General features: G+C 34.7%; 1 protein-coding gene across 3 annotated transcripts; it reads left to right on the top strand.

Annotated features, from left to right (window-relative positions):
* Positions 1-788: 788 nt before the first annotated feature.
* ZBTB41 (zinc finger and BTB domain containing 41) lies at positions 789-16,350 on the top strand. 3 transcript variants are annotated; one of them, XM_085312952.1, is made up of 11 exons: positions 789-879; positions 1,233-2,471; positions 4,797-5,004; positions 6,074-6,143; positions 7,428-7,575; positions 8,242-8,371; positions 10,489-10,584; positions 11,163-11,269; positions 12,777-12,882; positions 13,904-13,992; positions 14,714-16,350. In XM_085312952.1, exons 2-11 carry the CDS (start codon positions 1,349-1,351, stop codon positions 15,355-15,357), a joined length of 2,721 nt encoding a protein of 906 aa, XP_085169078.1. In that variant the 5' UTR covers positions 789-879; positions 1,233-1,348; the 3' UTR covers positions 15,358-16,350. The 3 variants fall into 3 exon arrangements, with proteins under 3 accessions (XP_085169078.1, XP_085169080.1, XP_085169079.1); XM_085312954.1 differs by lacking the exon at positions 789-879 and adding an exon at positions 1,017-1,129; XM_085312953.1 differs by lacking the exon at positions 789-879 and adding an exon at positions 1,017-1,140.
* Positions 16,351-18,316: the final 1,966 nt, after the last annotated feature.

Genomic DNA, 18,316 nt, shown 5'->3' with positions numbered 1-18,316 from the left:
TATGTTGATAAACTGCACCCCCAAGTGGATATCTTACCAAGCTGTGAGACTTTGGTGTGTTTTGTCTGCATTCTTTTTTGCCATCAGAGACATTAAAACAATRGAAATTTCACAAGGAGCTATGCGAAGTGCTTTGAAATATTAAAGACACCGTGAATGCAAAATAATGGCATTATTAAGAAAAACTACCGGTAGCTACAACATTCTGAGTTATTTGTAATGGACAGCTGATTAAGTTTAACATTACTTGCTTTTACAGAGTATTTTTAAACGCTGGGGTCAATCTACCTTTGCGTATTTGTGCACTCGTTCTGTTGAAACGGTATCAAACTTGTGTCATTAGTAAAAAGTCTGGCTCTGCATACTGCCAACTTGTAACACTTGCTTCCGAAATGCCACATGAATCAAACCTATCTTTGTTTCCCCTTACTGAACTCCTACCACTGACTGGAGGTACCAAGTGTTTCGGCGGCCGTGGTAACGCCTCGCGAGCCGCGGCCGCCCTGGCCGCCCGGCTTGAACGCACCTCGCTCGCGGCTGCGGCTCAGTAGCACAGCCGAAGGAACGGCTCAGCCCATGGCCCTCACCACAGCGCAGCCCTGCTGGCGACCGCCTCAAACTGGCGGCGCGTTACCGCTACAACGGCCAGTAACGACCGCCGAGCCGCGCGCCCGGCCGCCCAGCCCCCGCGGCCGTGCCCTCGCGCATGCTCAGCAGGGAGGCTCCCCCACCCCGCAGCTCGCTGCCTTCGCGGAGGGAGGCTGCGCGTGACGTCAGCCGCCGGAACCCGGAAGCGGGCGGAAGCGGCTGTCTGCGAGGAGTGAGTGCAGCGGCGTTTAGCGGCCGAGCGGGCCGCGGGGAGCGCCGGGCGCCGCGCAGGTGCGTCTGGCCGCGCGGCCGCCCCGCCGGGGCAGCGGGGCAGGCGGGAGGGGAGGAGCCGGCGGGCGCCGCCATTTTGCGTCCCGCTCGGCAGGGCGGGGGGGCCGCCACCCCGGCGGAGGGACCGCGGCCCGGGCCGAGGCGGGCGGCGAGCCTGGCCGCGGGATGACAGGTGATGGGCGGGGAGGGCCGCGGCGCCCCTGCCCCCGGCAGCCCCCTGTCAGTTTCCCGGCAGCTCCCCAGCTGCGGGGTAAGAGYGAAGTGAGTGCCCGTCGGCATGACAGTGACAGCAGATGCCTGTCTCGCGAAGCTACAGTTAAAGATTTAGCATCGTTATTGCCATTCTTTTGCAGATTATGACATTGCTGTTACATATTTTCCCCATAACATCTGGAGCAGAAGCAGGTCTTCCCCAGAATTTTTTTTCAGTCACCTATGAAGCGCCAGATTTCAAAGTTGCGCTTCTGCAATGAAGAGAAGGAGACGGCTCGCTGCAAATCTAAATGAGAAGGTTCATCTTGGCCATGAGAAGGATACTTCGAATCAGATTCTTGTAGTAGACTGTGAGCAAGAAATTCTCTCCAAGTCAGCAGGAGTAGCTCCAGCGGATCACCTTGAATCTTCCCAAGAACTTTCACCATCATCAGAACAAAGAAAGCTCCTAAGCTCACTGCAGTATAACAAAAATCTGCTTAAGTATTTAAATGATGATAGACAGAAGCATCCATCATTTTGTGATTTACTTATAATTGTAGAAGGAAAAGAATTTAGTGCTCACAAAGTTGTAGTAGCTGTTGGAAGTAGTTATTTTCATGCCTGTTTGAGCAAAAATCCAAGCACTGATGTTGTCACATTAGATCATGTAACTCATTCTGTCTTTCAGCATTTACTTGAGTTTCTGTACACTTCTGAGTTTTTTGTATATAAAAATGAAATTCCATTAGTGCTGGAAGCAGCCAAATTTTTAGATATCATTGATGCAGTCAAGTTACTAAATAATGAAAATGTTTCTAACATACAGTCTGAAGTGCTAACTGATGCCCCAACACCAGTAGAAACACTCAGTGAATTGACTGGTAAACTGTTAAATAGTCATCAGTGCAGTTTTTGTGGCCGAAGCTTCTGTTACAAGAAGTCTTTAGAAAATCACTTGACTAGAGCCCACAAATCTCTTTCACTGGAAAGAAAACATGGGTTAAAAATGGTTGAGAAGGCTGACTTCTCCGCTAGGCGATCTACAAGAAACCGTAAATGTCCAGCTAAGTTTGATAACAGTGACAATGAAAGTGGTGACATATCTGACAGCAATCTGGAAAAAGTCAGTTCTGACAAGGAAACATCAGATAAAAGCGAATCTGAAGACAGCGGAAGTGAATGCAATGCTGATGAAGAAGGACAGGAAGAGCAGGTATCAGGTGAAGACTCAGATACCGAAGATCAAAGTGAAAAAGAGCATAATGATACTGAAGAGGGTTCTGAGGCAGTTGATTCAATGGGAAATATTCCTGAAGGCTTAGTCCCAGTAATTGTTCAAACCAGTAGCAAAAAACTACTGCAGTGTCCTAAGTGTGACAAAAAATTTGATCGAATAGGTAAGAGCAAGTTAGGCAGATCTCTTTTTACTGTACGGTGGTGCTATTCGTGTGGGAAATAAAATGAGTAGTTTCTCTTTCCTATAGAATGAAGATTGGAATGTCTGTTTTTTTCCCCCAACCCAATATGATGCCATTTTTAATAAGTGTATATTATTTCTGTGATGCTAATCAATGTGAATAAATGAACTGACTAATTACATTTTATAAAAATCTGCGAATACTAAGTTTATCACACTTTTATTACTCTGGATTCTGACTGTTAGAATGGCATATGAAAGCAGCCTTGAAAAGGGAGGGAAATCTACGAAAGTATACAAGGTAAACGGCTTGGAGTCTGAAATCTAAATTGTGTTTACCTCTAAACTCATTTCAAGAAACTAGGCTCCAATTTACTATTGCTGTACAAAAACAGCATTATGTCACAGTCTGAAATTCTTCTATTCTATGCTTAAGACCAGGTCACTCTGACTTCTAGCRTGATTTTTCATGGTCTGTGGTTAACATGAAGTAATATTTTGGCAGCTTAAACTGATTTATTAGGGTAGTGTTTATTACAGTCAAACCTAAGTGTGGTAGTTACTCCAAATATCAGAGGAGTCAAAGTTCCAATCTTGGCTCATCCAGGGCTTTCCTGTCCTCTGTTTCCGTAGTAAAGGTCAAATCCTGCTGGATTCCAGAATTCTTATTCTWGTTTTCCTTCAACTGGAATGATAAATAAATGTTGAATTATGGTTGTTTAAGGTATTGACTCCCTTTAGCTCAGGAGAAGTAGGAAAGAAATAGTTCCTCATAGTATTAGGTGTTTTTTTCTTTTTTCTTTTTACTGTTCGTATCGTAGCTTCATTGTGTCATTCATCATTTTGAAGTTTTTTAGAATTTATAAAAATGGGGTGTSTGATACGTGTGTGTGTGTTAATTCCTACTAACAGTCTATTTAGCTTGCTGTTCAAGGAATAGTTTAATATAAACATGAAAGCAGTTCTTATTTTCCTATTTGTTACCAAAAACTGGACTATAACAAATATTTTATATTTATGAACTATGCATTTATTTTGAATGTATATTCAATTATTGGTTGTCTTTATTTTTGAATTTATATGAATTAATTATGAATTATGGATTTGTGAATTAGCTTTTTTATACTGTTCTTCATTTTTAAAGCACTTGACAAGCATTAACTAGTTGACCTTAACAACAGCCTGGTAAGTAGTGTTATCAACATTTTACAGATGGGGATACTGAGGCTGAGGTGAAATGAATTGTCCAAGGTCACTGATTATATAATAGTAACTATTCAACATCAAAAAGGTGAGACTTACCTGTAATGCCATATCTTAAATAAACAAAAATTTTCCTGAATTTGAGGACTTTGTCTTTAATATTGAAAATCTACAGTACAGAAACAGCTTGTGAAGACTTAGGATTCTAATGGTGTGTTTTGATCTTGTGCATAGTGGAAGCCCTTTTCTCTTTCCACTTTCGTGACTTAGAATACTAGTTTCTGTGCTCAAAACCAGGAGGAGTGGCATTAAATCAAATGATACTTAAAGTGAGCCGCACGAGCTTATATTGCTGTAAAGAATTGATCTGTGTTTTATGGTAATTTTCTAAATCTAAACTCCTAGAAATGTGATGCATATTATACAGAAAAAAAAATGACTAGTTCAAAACAGATGTCCTTCAACTGACTTTACATGGGTAGATCCTCAGTGTAGGACTGAATTACGTCCTTGGAAAGGACAATGACAAGCAGAAGAGAGAATACAAGCAGTGCGAAAGACTTGAGAGAGTAGTATTTTTGCTACCATTTGTATATGGTAATATCTTCAGTCTCAAATACAGATCACTTGCAAGGTTGTATATCATTCACTGAATCCTTTGTTATTTAAAAAACCTTGCTTAAAAATACTAATTTGTTACCTAGCTGTTCATTGTTCTGAAAAGATCTTTCATAAATCAGTGTAATGAAAAAGTGGTATATCTTTCAGTGCTTAAGAACAGAGCATTGTGTAGGGACAAGAGGCTCAAATCCTAGCATAGGTTTAACAGTAATACAAAATGTTTTATTTTTACCTTTATCTTGAAAATAGTTAAAATGGAAGTTTTTAGAGGAACCTTAGATAAAATGCCTGTATAATCACTGTGTAGTTTTCATCTGCAAATCAACACACCAGTAGAAATGTTTAGATGTGTGTAGAAGGTACTTTGATTACATTTGAGAGCATTTGGAATGAACCCTAACACATGCATATTTTAGGTGATACAGTGATACCTGTTACAATTTGTGCTAACACAGATTTTTTTTTTGGTTGTATTTTGTAGGCAAATATGAGAGCCACACACGTGTACACACAGGTGAGAAGCCTTTTGAGTGTGATATATGCCATCAACGCTATTCAACCAAGTCCAACCTGACAGTGCACAGAAAGAAACATGCTAATGATACTGACTTTCATAAAAAGGAGCACAAATGTCCCTACTGCAATAAGCTGCATGCAAGTAAGAAGACTTTAGCAAAACATGTGAAGAGGCAAGTATAAGTACATTTGTCTCGTACGTCTGAAGAAACATTTTCCCAATTCAAAAGCTAAGATAAGAGTTTGCATGTGCATACACACAAGAAAACTTTTAGCTTTAGTTTTGAAATTGGATATTAAAATAAAGACTTTTTCACAGGAATTAGCAGTATCAGTTTACCTACCATGTAGAGTGCATAGAAACTGACTGAAAGCAATTGCAGAGCAGCTCTATCATGTTACTTCTACCATAGTTTTACTATAAATGTTAGCATGTCATATTCAGCTAACTTTGGAGCACAATAGTCTTAGTAAGTATCTGTATTTTCTAATTTGGAAATTTCCAAAGAATGTCTTACCTGAATTATGAAGAAAATAACTTGCCTGTTTTTAGACATTGATACTATCCTGGTGACAATGATGGATTGATAAACTGTTCCCATGCAGATTCCTTTAGGTGAATCAATTGTTTATAACAAGTCTAAWTTTAAGGTGTTACTATTTACATGTCACTCTTTTCTGTTTCCCCATCCATAAAGCRTAATCGTTGAAACAATCCTCTGTCTTACCAATTGTCATATGGGATCCTACAGGGTCTTATAGTCAGCACTGCTTTACAGTTTCTTATTCTTTAGAATTGAATACTTAATATTCTTAATATTCTTTTGTACTGGTTTGATGATCACCTTTCATAAAACACAAAGTTTAGACAGGCGAATTCAGTATTTGGGTGATCTTCATCTTAGAAAGTTATAATTACTCTGCTTATTTACAAAGAAAGGAATTGAATACAGTCTGGATTTAATATCTCAATTAGAATTCCATGGTCTTTCAAAATGTTTGTGAGCAAATGAAAATATGCTTGACCTAATCTTTATTTATTGTATTAAACTCATGATGTTTTTTTTTTTTTTAATTTCAAGTCAAGACTTATGTTTATATTTGAACTCTGGCACTTTTTTCCTCCTCCAAAAAACTTATAACAAATGGAGAATTGAAAAGAATTGGAAGTGACTGCCTTTGTTTAATATGCTAATTAATGTGAAAGCATTTTCAGTCAATTTCTCAGCGCCTTCCTCCTAGGTTTCATCCAGAGAATGTACAAGAATTTCTTTCTATCAAGAAGACAAAGAGTGAAGGTTGGAAATGTGATGTAAGTACTACTTCAGCCTTTTAGGGCTTTTTTCTGTTTTTTTTCATATAGCTACTATTTTATTTTGTGACTTGAATATTAAAATGAAAATATTCAAATATTTGCAAAATCTCAGTAAGCTTTGTAAGCCATASTATGAATTTATTCTTTATGCACTGAATTAAAATCTGAACTGTATTCTGTATGTACAGCTTGTGATTGAGTAGCTACTGTTAAACTGTGTTTTAAAATAGTTGAATATAGTATTTTCTTCATGTGATCAGCTATTATCCTTATAAAAATGCATTTATTTACAGACTTGAGTGTTACAATTAAAGATCAGAGTATTTGCTTTCCCATTAATTATGAGCTTCATATATTGACCACAAAGTATACTTTTTTAGAAGGCTTCCTCAATAGTGATGAAAACAAGTTAATTATGAGATTTTCTCATTCAGCTGCATATACATGCCAGCAGAGTTGTAAATATGCGCTAAATCTACATATGAAAGCATAGAATTCTTTCCTTGGTTTTCCCCAGGAGAGGGATATATGTGAAATTATACATATACATTTTTTTCTTTCTTCTTTTGTAACAAATCAGTATACTTTTGCTGGCCAGACAGATGTTTATGCTAACTCAGCTATATGCCTAGGAGGTTGTAGCATTAGGTGCTATAACATGATATAATTATTAATCTTGCTTTGTTTGTAARTTTTGGTGTATAAATACATAGTAGGACATTTGGAAACTTGCTGTAGGAATTATTAGTGTTCATTCTGCAGGTGATGCACCATGATTGAACGTACTGTGATCAGAGGGTATTACCTTGCAGATTAAGTTATTTTATTTGAGCATGTTATAGATTTCCTTTGTTACTAACTGTGAAACACTTTAAAAGAGGGAATTGATGTTTTGTAGAGTTGATGCTTTCCTCTTGGGAAGCATTCTTATCAGATGAGTGGTTTGGTGAACTCTTTGTATATGGATTTTTTTTTTTTTTGCTTAAGTGGAATTTTTTAAAAGCTGCTGCTTATGTGGAACATCTGGTTGTATGTAGGAGTAGTCAGTCGCTTGATCTGGGCCATGGATCTGCATCATAGCTTATATAGAGCAGTTCATTAGGCTTTATGTAAGGCAAGGCTGTACAAGTTGGGATGAAATGTGCTTTTTAAGAATACATGTTTTGTTTAATTTTACATTGTGGCAGACTGCAGATGGACTAAACTTCCAAAGTTTTGTAAATGGGGAAAAAAATCTGGTTATAACTGATGTGTCTCTGACCAAGTGTATTATTGTTTCAGATTTGTAAGAAATCTTTCACTCGAAGACCCCATTTAGAAGAACACATGATTCTTCACTCTCAGGATAAACCCTTCAAGTGTACCTATTGTGAAGAGCACTTTAAATCACGATTTGCAAGATTGAAACATCAAGAAAAATTCCATCTTGGTATAGAAACCTCCTTCTGACATGTAAACAGTAGATTTAAAGTAAAATCCTCCTCCACCATTGTATGCCCTGATCAGTCTGGTTTGCACCCTCTCCATGCCTTTTCCAATTGCTTCTCTTCTAGATTTTCTGGGGTTTGTTGTTGTTGTTGTTGTTTATATTTTATTACTTTTCTATTCAAGTATATGAGCGTGGTATTATAATACATGAATGTAAATATAAGTGCAAAGTTTGAAGGAGAACAGGTAGCAGGGTGTGTTTTAATACTGTTTTGCATAAATTGACTACAGTCAGATTTTCCTGAAGTTTTCCCTCTTTGTACTAAGAAAAACATTTCTGCCAGTTAGGAACTAGGTAACAAATGAGTAGTAGTAATGGAAATCTGTTTTCTGGAACAGTCTAAGTAAGCTTAATTTTTTTTGTCTATTAATGCTAATTTTTTGCTTTACAATTATGATACTTATAAAAATTCCAAGTTTTCAAAATATTTATTCAAGGAGAAATTGCAAGAAGTATAATTAAAGTATGCTGACTGTACTATAAAGTTTCATCATCTGTTAGACAAAACTCTTGCTTTGTCGGTTGACCAGATTTTTCACAAGTTGCCAATTTGTACATCTTGTTTGATTAACCAACAGTTAATATTTTGTGTTTGTCTCCTTATAGGGCCTTTTCCTTGTGATATTTGTGGCCGTCAATTTAATGATACAGGAAATCTGAAACGCCATATAGAATGTACTCATGGAGGAAAGAGAAAATGGACATGTTTCATCTGTGGAAAATCCGTTAGGGAACGGTAAGGAATTGTGTAACTATCTGAACATTAGTAAGACAGAGAAATATTTGGCATGCTTCTGAATGTAATGAAAATATTTTGACTTTGAGTTTTTAAGGTAAGTGAGTCCATTTCAGAGGACTAGTGTATCAGAAAGTAGTGTCAGAACCACAGGTAGTAAGCAAGTTTCTGATATATTTATCATCCTTGTATTTAGATGGTAAGTAATTGATTACAAAGTAGAACTGCGTTAAGTCTTTACTTCAGTTCAGATTCCTATGTTGTGCAAGAATATCTTACCTTTCCTTGGGAAAAARGTTTTCTACCATAGATATTTTGGCAAATACACTGATGAGGACAGGAAGATGAGGAACACTTTATGAGAATGACTAAGAAGAAACTGGACTTTTATAAAAACAGTTTTTACAGATGATGGAATAATACTGTAAAACCTTTACCTCTTCTTAAAGGGAGAAAAATTTTGTTAATTTAGCACTTTGAAAAATGAGAGCTCTAAATACTGAGTAATAAAGTCTGTTTTATGCTTGTCCAGGTATATAGTTCTAAATTAYAATTAATAGAAATATAGAATAAACTCTTTAATGCAGTTCAGTCCCTTAGTAGATTGGAATGCATAGAAGCTGCGGAAATAACTTTCCTTCTTTGCCCCTCACTCATTTTCTTTTCTAGGTGTGTTGAGGGAAAAAAATGAATTTTAAACAATTGTTCATATGTCTTCAGTGCATTAATGTTTGTACTGCTCTGTGTTAAAGGTATCTTCTTTTCAAGTCTGAAGTRTTCCAGGTAGTGATTTTTATTTAGCTTCTGAAACAGAAACTGTATTTTTTTCCTTTGACAGAAGTCAACTTCATTTTAATTAATGTGGCTAAGATTCAAGTTATGTGTTGTTTGGGGAGTATGAAATGAAAAGTTCTGAGATCTTGTACACTGTATTATGTTCTCTTCAGTTTTTTTCCAATGATTGGCAAAGAACCTCTGAAGTGTTGTAAAAAGACAACTTGTCCCTAACAGGTTCTGTTTGGTGTGTATTTTCTAGTGGTTTGGTAAATGGAGTATGCAGGTATTAAAATAAAGTGTACTAATGCCATAATGAAGTAGTAAACAGTTAGTCTTTCTATTCAAAAGTGCATTTTATTCTTTAAGACAAAAAAAAAGTAAATTTATCTGTGTTTCAAGTTTCATTTAAATTATGCAATGCAGTTGAATATTTAAATGTTCCTGCTGTCATTAGATATCATAAACTTGTAATGGAAAGCATGGAAAGTATCTTTGACAAATAATATTTAGTAGTGGAATGAGATCAAAGAATTTTTTGTTTTGCTTTGTGTACCCACCCACACCTATACCTATCAGTTCTGTACACAGTAAATTTTATTGCTTTATTGTCTGATTCCTTTGTTTGGAATGTTCACCTGCATAATTATTTTTTCTTTTTACCTTTGAAAGGTGATAGTAGAAGTAAGCTTACATATGTATACATAGGTGTATGTGTGTGCGTACATATGCAAATATATGTAATAAATATGATTGTAAAATACRAATACATATAAAATATATATTTTTATATTTTAAGTAAGTTCTGTGTGAATTAACTAGATTCCATTTATTTTGACTTCAAAGCTATGGCTTAATATGGTTTGTATCTACATTAAACTTCTTGCTCTTTAGTCTTCATGAAAGGGAATATTATAGTTATTTCAATTACCTGGGTAAATCAGGTCAACATCAAGGTGATACATACCTTGTGCTGAGAGTGTCTATAAGTCTTCAATAAAAYGATATCAATAATAACAAGAAGATTATTACATTAAATACTGTCCAGACCAGATTTTCTTTAATATATGTTGTCCAGATGAATGTTTGCATGATGTTTCTTTGATTATCTTGTTTCCAGAGCCACCTGTTTAGTAAATAGGTTGTTGTATTACATTTGAATGTATACATACGTGGGTATATCTGTATAAATTGACCCAGTTACTTGGATACACTGTGATCTATCAGAGTTAAATAAATAAATATATAAACTTAAAAAAATGGAGAACATGAAATTCTGTCTTCACTTAGAAGTGGCAGTGACAGAGTGCTTAAAATTAAATTTTACTGTCTTTGTTTAACAGCACAACTTTGAAAGAACACTTGAGAATTCATAGTGGAGAGAAGCCTCATCTTTGCAGTATTTGTGGGCAGAGTTTTCGTCATGGAAGCTCTTACAGGTACAGACTTTTAGTATATTGAGATGCTGAAGTGTCTCTTATGTGATAATTTATATGTATTTTTTATCAAAATAGTTCTTCGTAAGGTATGTATTTTGATTTATTCCAACTCTAAGAGCATTAGTAAATGCTTTAAAAATGTTTAGATTTTGAAAATATGCTAGTATTCTGTGAAAAATCATTTAAATTTTAACACAAGACATGTTTGTGGTTTCAGCGTAGATGGAATGCATGTGGCTGTTATATCAAAATTTACTTTCTTGTACATCTAAACTATTGCATCTTTATTATTCAAGGAGAAGATTGGTGGAGAAATAAAATATCCTGCTAAATTAATTTCAGATATGAGAGTTTAGCTGTGTTCTCTCTGGCCTTTTAAGAGTAGTTAATACCTCAGCTGGAAGCTAGTTCCCAATATTTGTGTGAGCTATTAAAAAAATGAGCTTTCTGGTATCTTGCACTGAATTTGATGTGTAGATTATGTTAACAAAAGTACATTTGGTGGTTACATTTATGGCTACAATCTTGTTAATCTCAAATAGTAATATGGGAGTGTATTTCTTTCTGTTCTAATACAGACTTCATCTACGAGTCCACCATGATGACAAGAGATATGAATGTGAAGAGTGTGGGAAAACATTTATTCGGCATGACCATCTGACCAAACACAAAAAAATACACTCAGGTAGGCATTTTCTTTAAGAATTGACTCAAAATTGCTATTTTGAAATAAACAAATATAAGTGTAATAAGAAAATTAATCATGTGTTTTTTCCATTGCCAGTAGTATTTTATGCCTGATAAATGTTCCTCATTATTTTTAAGCTGTGCTGAAGTAGGGTTAATCTCCTTATATTATTTTGAAGGTTTAAAAGCCAAATGTTTCCTCCATGTTAACATACAAAGCTGAGGGACAGTCAAAAACATGTAACAAAAATATGTAACTCTGAATTGTTTTTTTWAAAAAAAAAGCAAAAGTGAAAAAGGGGATTTTTATGAGTTCAGATTTCTTTTTTTTAATAGCAAGTGCCTGAAACATTAATATCACAACACAGAAGAAGCTGTCACAATCTCTGCCTAAGTTTGTACACTGATCACTTTAATGTAAGAGCATCAAAGAGGAGTTTCTGAAGTTCTCTGTTACGGAAAGGGGGAAGAAAGGAAGATGGTGGGAGTTAACCCTGAGAAAAACCAGAGGGGAATGATCATGAGGAAGAAGGAATTTTGAAAATCTTTATATTGCATTGATAGCAGAAAGGTTATCAGATCTATAGGAAGAGGGAGCATCCACTAGGGACTTCCTTTTGCAGAGCAGGATTCAAAGGGAATGTGGCCTTCTAGGAGGCAAATTATTTTCTAGGCATCATGAAAATATGAAAGTGATCAGAGTCTAAACTTCCCGAGCCATTATTTTGAAGGACAGCTTCTTTTTTTAGTGTTTGTAATCATGTCTGCTATAAAATAAAGAAATCTTTGAAAACTCAAGCACCAAAAAAATCCTCTTTTCTACTCTATTTGCTTTTCCCCCTCCTCTAGAAAGTTACATTCTTTGACTGTCCACACTCCTCCTGCTTACATGAGAAGAAACATTCTGCCACTTTGTAGAAGATCTCCAGATGACTAAAAAGAATCAAGATACTTTTAAACAGCAGCATAAAAGAAAAAGGTAAATATGTAAATCAGGAYAATAAAGAAAACCCACTTAGATGTAATTTAAAGCTCTAAAAATGGGTGGCTAGAACTAAGTTGTATGTTTAAATAAGTTTGTGTTTTAAAGCCTCTTGAATATAAATTTTTGAATAAACAAATTGTAGGACGTAAAGAAGAGAGTGGATTTCTAGTCATTCTTTTAAATGTCCTTTTTCTTCTCATTCAGTAGGTGTTTGGGGAAGTGTCCCCCTAACTAGTGAGCATGCATGTAGGAGTGAGAAAAAGATCAGTAATAGCCATAAATAGAGTGGTAAAAATTCCTATTCTGATAGAATTAGCCCTACATTCTGAATTTTATCCTCTGGTAAAACAGGATCCTTTGGTATAAATGCTGAAACAGGTATGGAAGAGCTTGATTGGCTGGACTTTGTTCATGGATGTGGCTGTATTTTGTGTGTTACAGTTACAGCTGTTACACAGTTTAGAAGAATGCAAAAGCTCCAGAAGATTTAACTCAAATTTGTTGAATTTTGCCTTTAAAGGTGAAAAAGCACATCAGTGTGAGGAATGTGGAAAGTGTTTTGGCCGTAGAGATCATCTCACTGTTCATTATAAAAGTGTTCATCTAGGAGAAAAAGTTTGGCAGAAGTAAGTATATTTTTGGTAATAAACACTTCTGTACTGTAGACTGAAGTTTTGTTACGGCTTGCACATTCATACAGAATTGTAGTTGTCTGCATTTGTCGTGCATTTCTTTAGTTCTTGATAGAGATATCATTATTATGGTTTGAAATGGATGTTGGAAAATTGTCTTCACAATTTAAACAACTTTTTCCTTGTTGCATAATTAAGTAAATAGAATCTTGRTAAAGAATCAAATCTTAATCCAGTGGAGATTGTCTTACTGTTGTTCTAGATAGTTATTTTGCTATAATATCTCTTATTTTTAAGTTAAAACTAAATTATCAGCCTTCATCTAAGCACTGTGAAAACTTTCCCACACTTACCTATTTTAGAAGCTGGTAGTAGTTCAATAGCTTTGAAATTAGATAAAAACTCTGAAACTCTAAGTGTGTATATGAATTGAAAATACAGTAGGGTTTTTAATTTTTCCAGAAATAAATCTTTCAGATATTTTCAAATAAACTGAAATACAATTGTTTTCCAAATCATGTATTTTAAATGTTTTATTCATTATCATTGTATAAAAGTCATTATAAACTTGTCTGTGTCGGAAGTTTGGTTTGTTGTCTGTTTATTTTATATTTGTTCTTTCCTGGTAGCCAGTAGCCTAAACCATTCCTAATACTTAACTTGTGGCACAATTCTGCCACAGCAAAAGCCTCTTGTGGATTATAGGCAAAGATGTTGCTTACAGCTTATATTTGGGATCAGAAAAGTTTTTGGTTTGGAGTCAGAAAAGTTTTTAATTGCCTTTGCTAAGTGGCAATCTTTTCATCCAGCAGAGGATAATACCGAATATAGAAAATAATTTAATTGACCTAATTGATATATAGATGCTGGGAAATACGAAGTGAAGAAATGTGCAAACTTGGAAATTCAGCTATTTTGCAGTTTAAAATTTCAAAAAGTTCTGTGTTCATAGTGTAATTTTTTTGTGTTTATTTTTTTTAAAAAAGTAACATGAAATATGTTTTCTTCTTTAAAGATACAAAGCAACATTTCATCAATGTGAAGTCTGTAAGAAGGTTTTTAAAGGGAAATCAAGTTTGGAAATGCATTTTAGGACACATTCAGGTAAAGAAAAAATTATGCGTAGGCATCTTTGAATCAAAATTGATGGAATTATTTACCTCACAGTTTTTGAGCACTCATAGCAACAGTAGCAGGAAGCAGCAATTCTTTTTATTCTTGGTCATATTTTGGCCCTTCTGAATACCATCTTATGAATATATTGCTTGAAATATAGAGAATCCTCAACATAGACTTTGTAGTATGTAGGCTCTCTACATCTCTTCCATTAATCTTCTAGTGTTAATTGCGTATTCCTGCCSTTATATAAAGATTTATATAATCCTGGTTATATAAAGATTTGAAATCCATTCAGAAAGGTTTGTGTCTTTAAACATTTGGTGTTATCTTTTGTGCCTTATGTTTCAGAGAGTTATTATCCTTTTGAAATATGTAAAAATACAAATTGAGCTCATTTAATACCAATATCATAGCAGTTTAAAGATGATTCTTTTAAAATTTGACTTATTCTGATTATGTGTACTTGGCAGAAATCTCAAATATTGGGATAATTGATTTAAGGTGAAGAGTATGCTAATACTATTCCTACACAAACTTCTAATGACACTCTTAATTCCAAATTGTTGTTAAATGTATTCTCTTCTTTTCAGTGGAACTGTTTCTATGCTATAATGCATAGAATGTATGTATTGGATATGTATGTGTGAGAGATGGTTTTACTCAACATAACCTTTTGTCTTTAATTCTTAGTTCTGCTTCTTTATAGGTGAGAAACCATACAAATGTCAAATCTGTAATCAGTCTTTTAGAATTAAGAAGACATTAACAAAACACATGGTTATTCATTCAGATGCTCGACCTTTTAATTGTCAACACTGCAATGCAACATTTAAACGAAAAGACAAACTGAAATATCATATTGATCATGTGCATGGAACAAAGGCTGCAGAAGAGGCATTGACATCTTCTTCTGAGGAAAAGCTAGTCTCCTTACCAGTACAGTATGCKTCTGATGACAAAGTTTACCAAACCGAGGCTAAACAGTATGCGGAACAGTCAAAAGCATATCAAGCAGAAGCCAAAACTTTGCTACAGAATGTATCTACAGAAGTATGTGTRCCAGTGACTTTGGTACCAGTTCAGATGTCTGAACCTCAGGCTGATCTGGTGCAGCATACTACTCAGCCGCATGGCATTCTTCCTCCACAACCTGAACAGGCAGATTATCAGCGAGCAACGGATCTATCGTTTCTAGAGAAATATACTCTCACTCCACAACCTGCAAATATTGTTCATCCTGTAAGGCCTGAGCAAATGTTGGATCCTAGAGACCAGTCATACCTTGGAACTTTACTGGGGCTAGATGCAGCTCCTACTGTACAAAATATTTCAAACAACGAACATTCGTGACCTGACCATAACATTCCACCTAACTTTCTAAGCCATTAGCCAACAGAAGGCTGATATGGCAATTAAGATTTATATTTTATTTRGACTCATGAGTCTTCTGCATAGTTTTGGAAAAACAGGTTTGTTTACATAATATTTGAACATTTAGGCACACTTTTATGCATACTGAGAGAGTGTTTCTTGTGATTTTAAGAGTTTTTAAAATCTTACAGATGGTCTTGTAAAAAATATGCTCTGAAATATCTTTTAAGGATAGTTGATGAAAAATGTAATTACATATCTGCCTATTAATTTAAAATTGTTTGCCTTTCTGCATCTCACTTTGAGCGAATGTCTTAAGTGTAATAGAAAGCATACTGGAAGAATAAGGGCTATGTCTAGTTCATTAAAAGTCATAATGGGGGGACAGGAATGTAAAACAAAAACTTCAAATTTTGCTTTACATATAAATTAAAATATAATTGTAATTGAATCCTCAGACATCTTTGGAAGATTTAAATTCTGCCTGACACTTAGACCTAGCCATTGGACATAGGAACTAGATTCTTTGGGAAAGTGATTCAGATATTCTCTAAAATTACCAGGCAGGGAGCTGTAAAGATTCCCCAAAAAAGAAAATCGAGTGTAGAGAGATTAGGCTACCAAAATTTGGTCTCTTATTTCTTCTTTGGTCTGTAATATCAGATACTGAATTGTGTGTAAGAATTTAGACAATTGTACTGTCTAATTTTCTAAAGTCAGTCCTATATAATTTTATAGTCATTTTTTTTCTTGCTTCTTTATTYTTCCTTGTCTTCTAAAGTGTGCCCAACACTGTAACTTTGAGAGAAATGGTAGTATTTGCAAGATCATTTTAACCTATGAACAGTAATACAGGATTGGCATAGTTTATCTTTGTTAGAGCATAAATTGTGCCAGGTCCCACTTTAGCATGTTCATTTTCAAGTTTTGTGATGAAGAAGAAATTTAAAAGTTATTATTTCCAGCACAGCACTCTACTTCTATTTATAAAAGAAATAATGATTAATTATAAATCTCTTGTGAGTTGCTAACAAAATTGTTTTTTCAGTCTCTTGTATTGTTTATAAAACAAAGTCAAACTCTAGAGAATTCTGTATCTTTAATTTTAACTTTTTCTTTACTAGATATAAGAATTTTTTCAAAAAGAACCATTTTGTATTAGAAGTCTAGTGTAATTTAACATGAAATCTGGTGTTATTTAAGCCCGTCAAATTGTCTGTTTTAAGCATACTCTAAAAATAATTCTCTCCATATTGATTTGGTCAAGGTTATGCCAAAGAAATTATGGGAAGTCATGTTTGAATCTTAATTATTCCTCATAAGAATTACATTCTAAGGCAAAATTTTTCCCAATTTCCACAGAAATCTGCTATTCTTACCATTTTAAATAAATTTCATATTCATAGTTTTAAAATGGGAAACTGGAAGTATGAGTGTAATTGTGAGCAACTTAAATGTATCCAAAGGCCTGACTACAAATTATCTATGATGAAAAGTTATTTATTACCCCAATGCTACAGACTTGAAATGACACTGATCATTTTAAATCTTATTTAAATACTTAGCTATTATGTTCTTTTAATGCCCATCTACTTCAGTGTTGAGCAGTTTTTAAGAGAGGGGCCAGAGCTGCCTGAATGTTCATGTTTTGAAGCTTGCACCCTAATGGATTCTTACCTAAACACACCAAAGATTTCTGTTAGCTGTTAAATAGTGGAAAAGTTATAGAATTTGTGTTACCAATATTTAAATAGGACTTATCCAAAGAAGCACAATAGAAGTCCTAAACTTTAAAAGTTCAGTTTTTAAAACAGGACTGCATATGTTTAACTGTTCTATGTTTATATCTCTAAAGTAAAAGTTAGAGCTGGGCTCTGGGAATGTTCAGACTGACATGCTGTAGCTGTAAATATATCTGATAAGAAGCTGAGTACTAGCTAATACACAGCAATAATCAGGCCATTGAATGCCACCTTCTGAAAGGACACTATCAAGTATTATCCTTCCTGCTTACTAACTCCACCTTCATCTCCTTTCAAAAATAAAACCACTTCTGCCATCTTTACACTGCTTAGCTTGAAAATAGCAATTTCATCTGTAGTGTTCAAATAGACAAGTGTGTATCATATCCATACTACTGCACATGGACATGAAATAACAGATTTTCAGCATTTATAACTGTGCCATTCAGAATAACTTGACATCAGTGGTGTTAGTAATGTTCTCAGACTAAAGCTTAACCTTTTGTTATTTCCTGTTTTTTCTACAATAGAAAAAATATTGTAGTGTTTTGACTGAACAGTGGCTTAAAAATTGTTGGCAACTATTTTTATATACATATATACATATATATATATACACATATACATATATATACACACATACATACATATATATATATATATATATATATATATATAAATCCAGTCAGTCTGAAAGGCACTCTAGTAGAATGGAATTTGGAGCATATTTACTTGATAATGTCCTTTTAAAGTCTTTCATGATTGTGCCTTTTATATATACTCTGAATACTGGCTTTTTCTCTAGTTCAGTCGATTTTTCAGAAGGCATTAAGATCAGTATCTTCCAAAGTGCTTCATGGTTTTTGGGTGCCCAGAAAGAAAGAGACTATAAAAGGGCTTGTTATTCAGAAAAACAAGCACTAACTTTTGTGCTTGGATGACCAGAATTACTAGTCATTCCTGGAAAAAATGATCTGCTAGTTCTTTGGCACTCTTTTATTTGCAGATAACCAGACTAGTTAGTGTTTTTACCTGCTGGTCAGGCTGGGTCATTGCCAGTTGGCAGTGAAAGAGAATAGGAAAATTTAAGTGCTAGATACATAGTTTTTTATTTTTTTAATACCATGAGCTATAAATCTTAATGGCTTTATGTCTATTTGAATTCATATATGAGCAAAGTAAATTTTCATGGGCAG

The sequence above is a fragment of the Rhea americana genome, unplaced genomic scaffold, assembly GCF_003343005.1.
Source record: "Rhea americana isolate MKP2758 unplaced genomic scaffold, rheAme1 scaffold_371, whole genome shotgun sequence".
NCBI lineage: Eukaryota > Metazoa > Chordata > Aves > Rheiformes > Rheidae > Rhea > Rhea americana.
The sequence above is the reverse complement of the archived record's forward strand: the minus strand, read 5'-3'. Positions and strand labels throughout refer to the sequence as shown.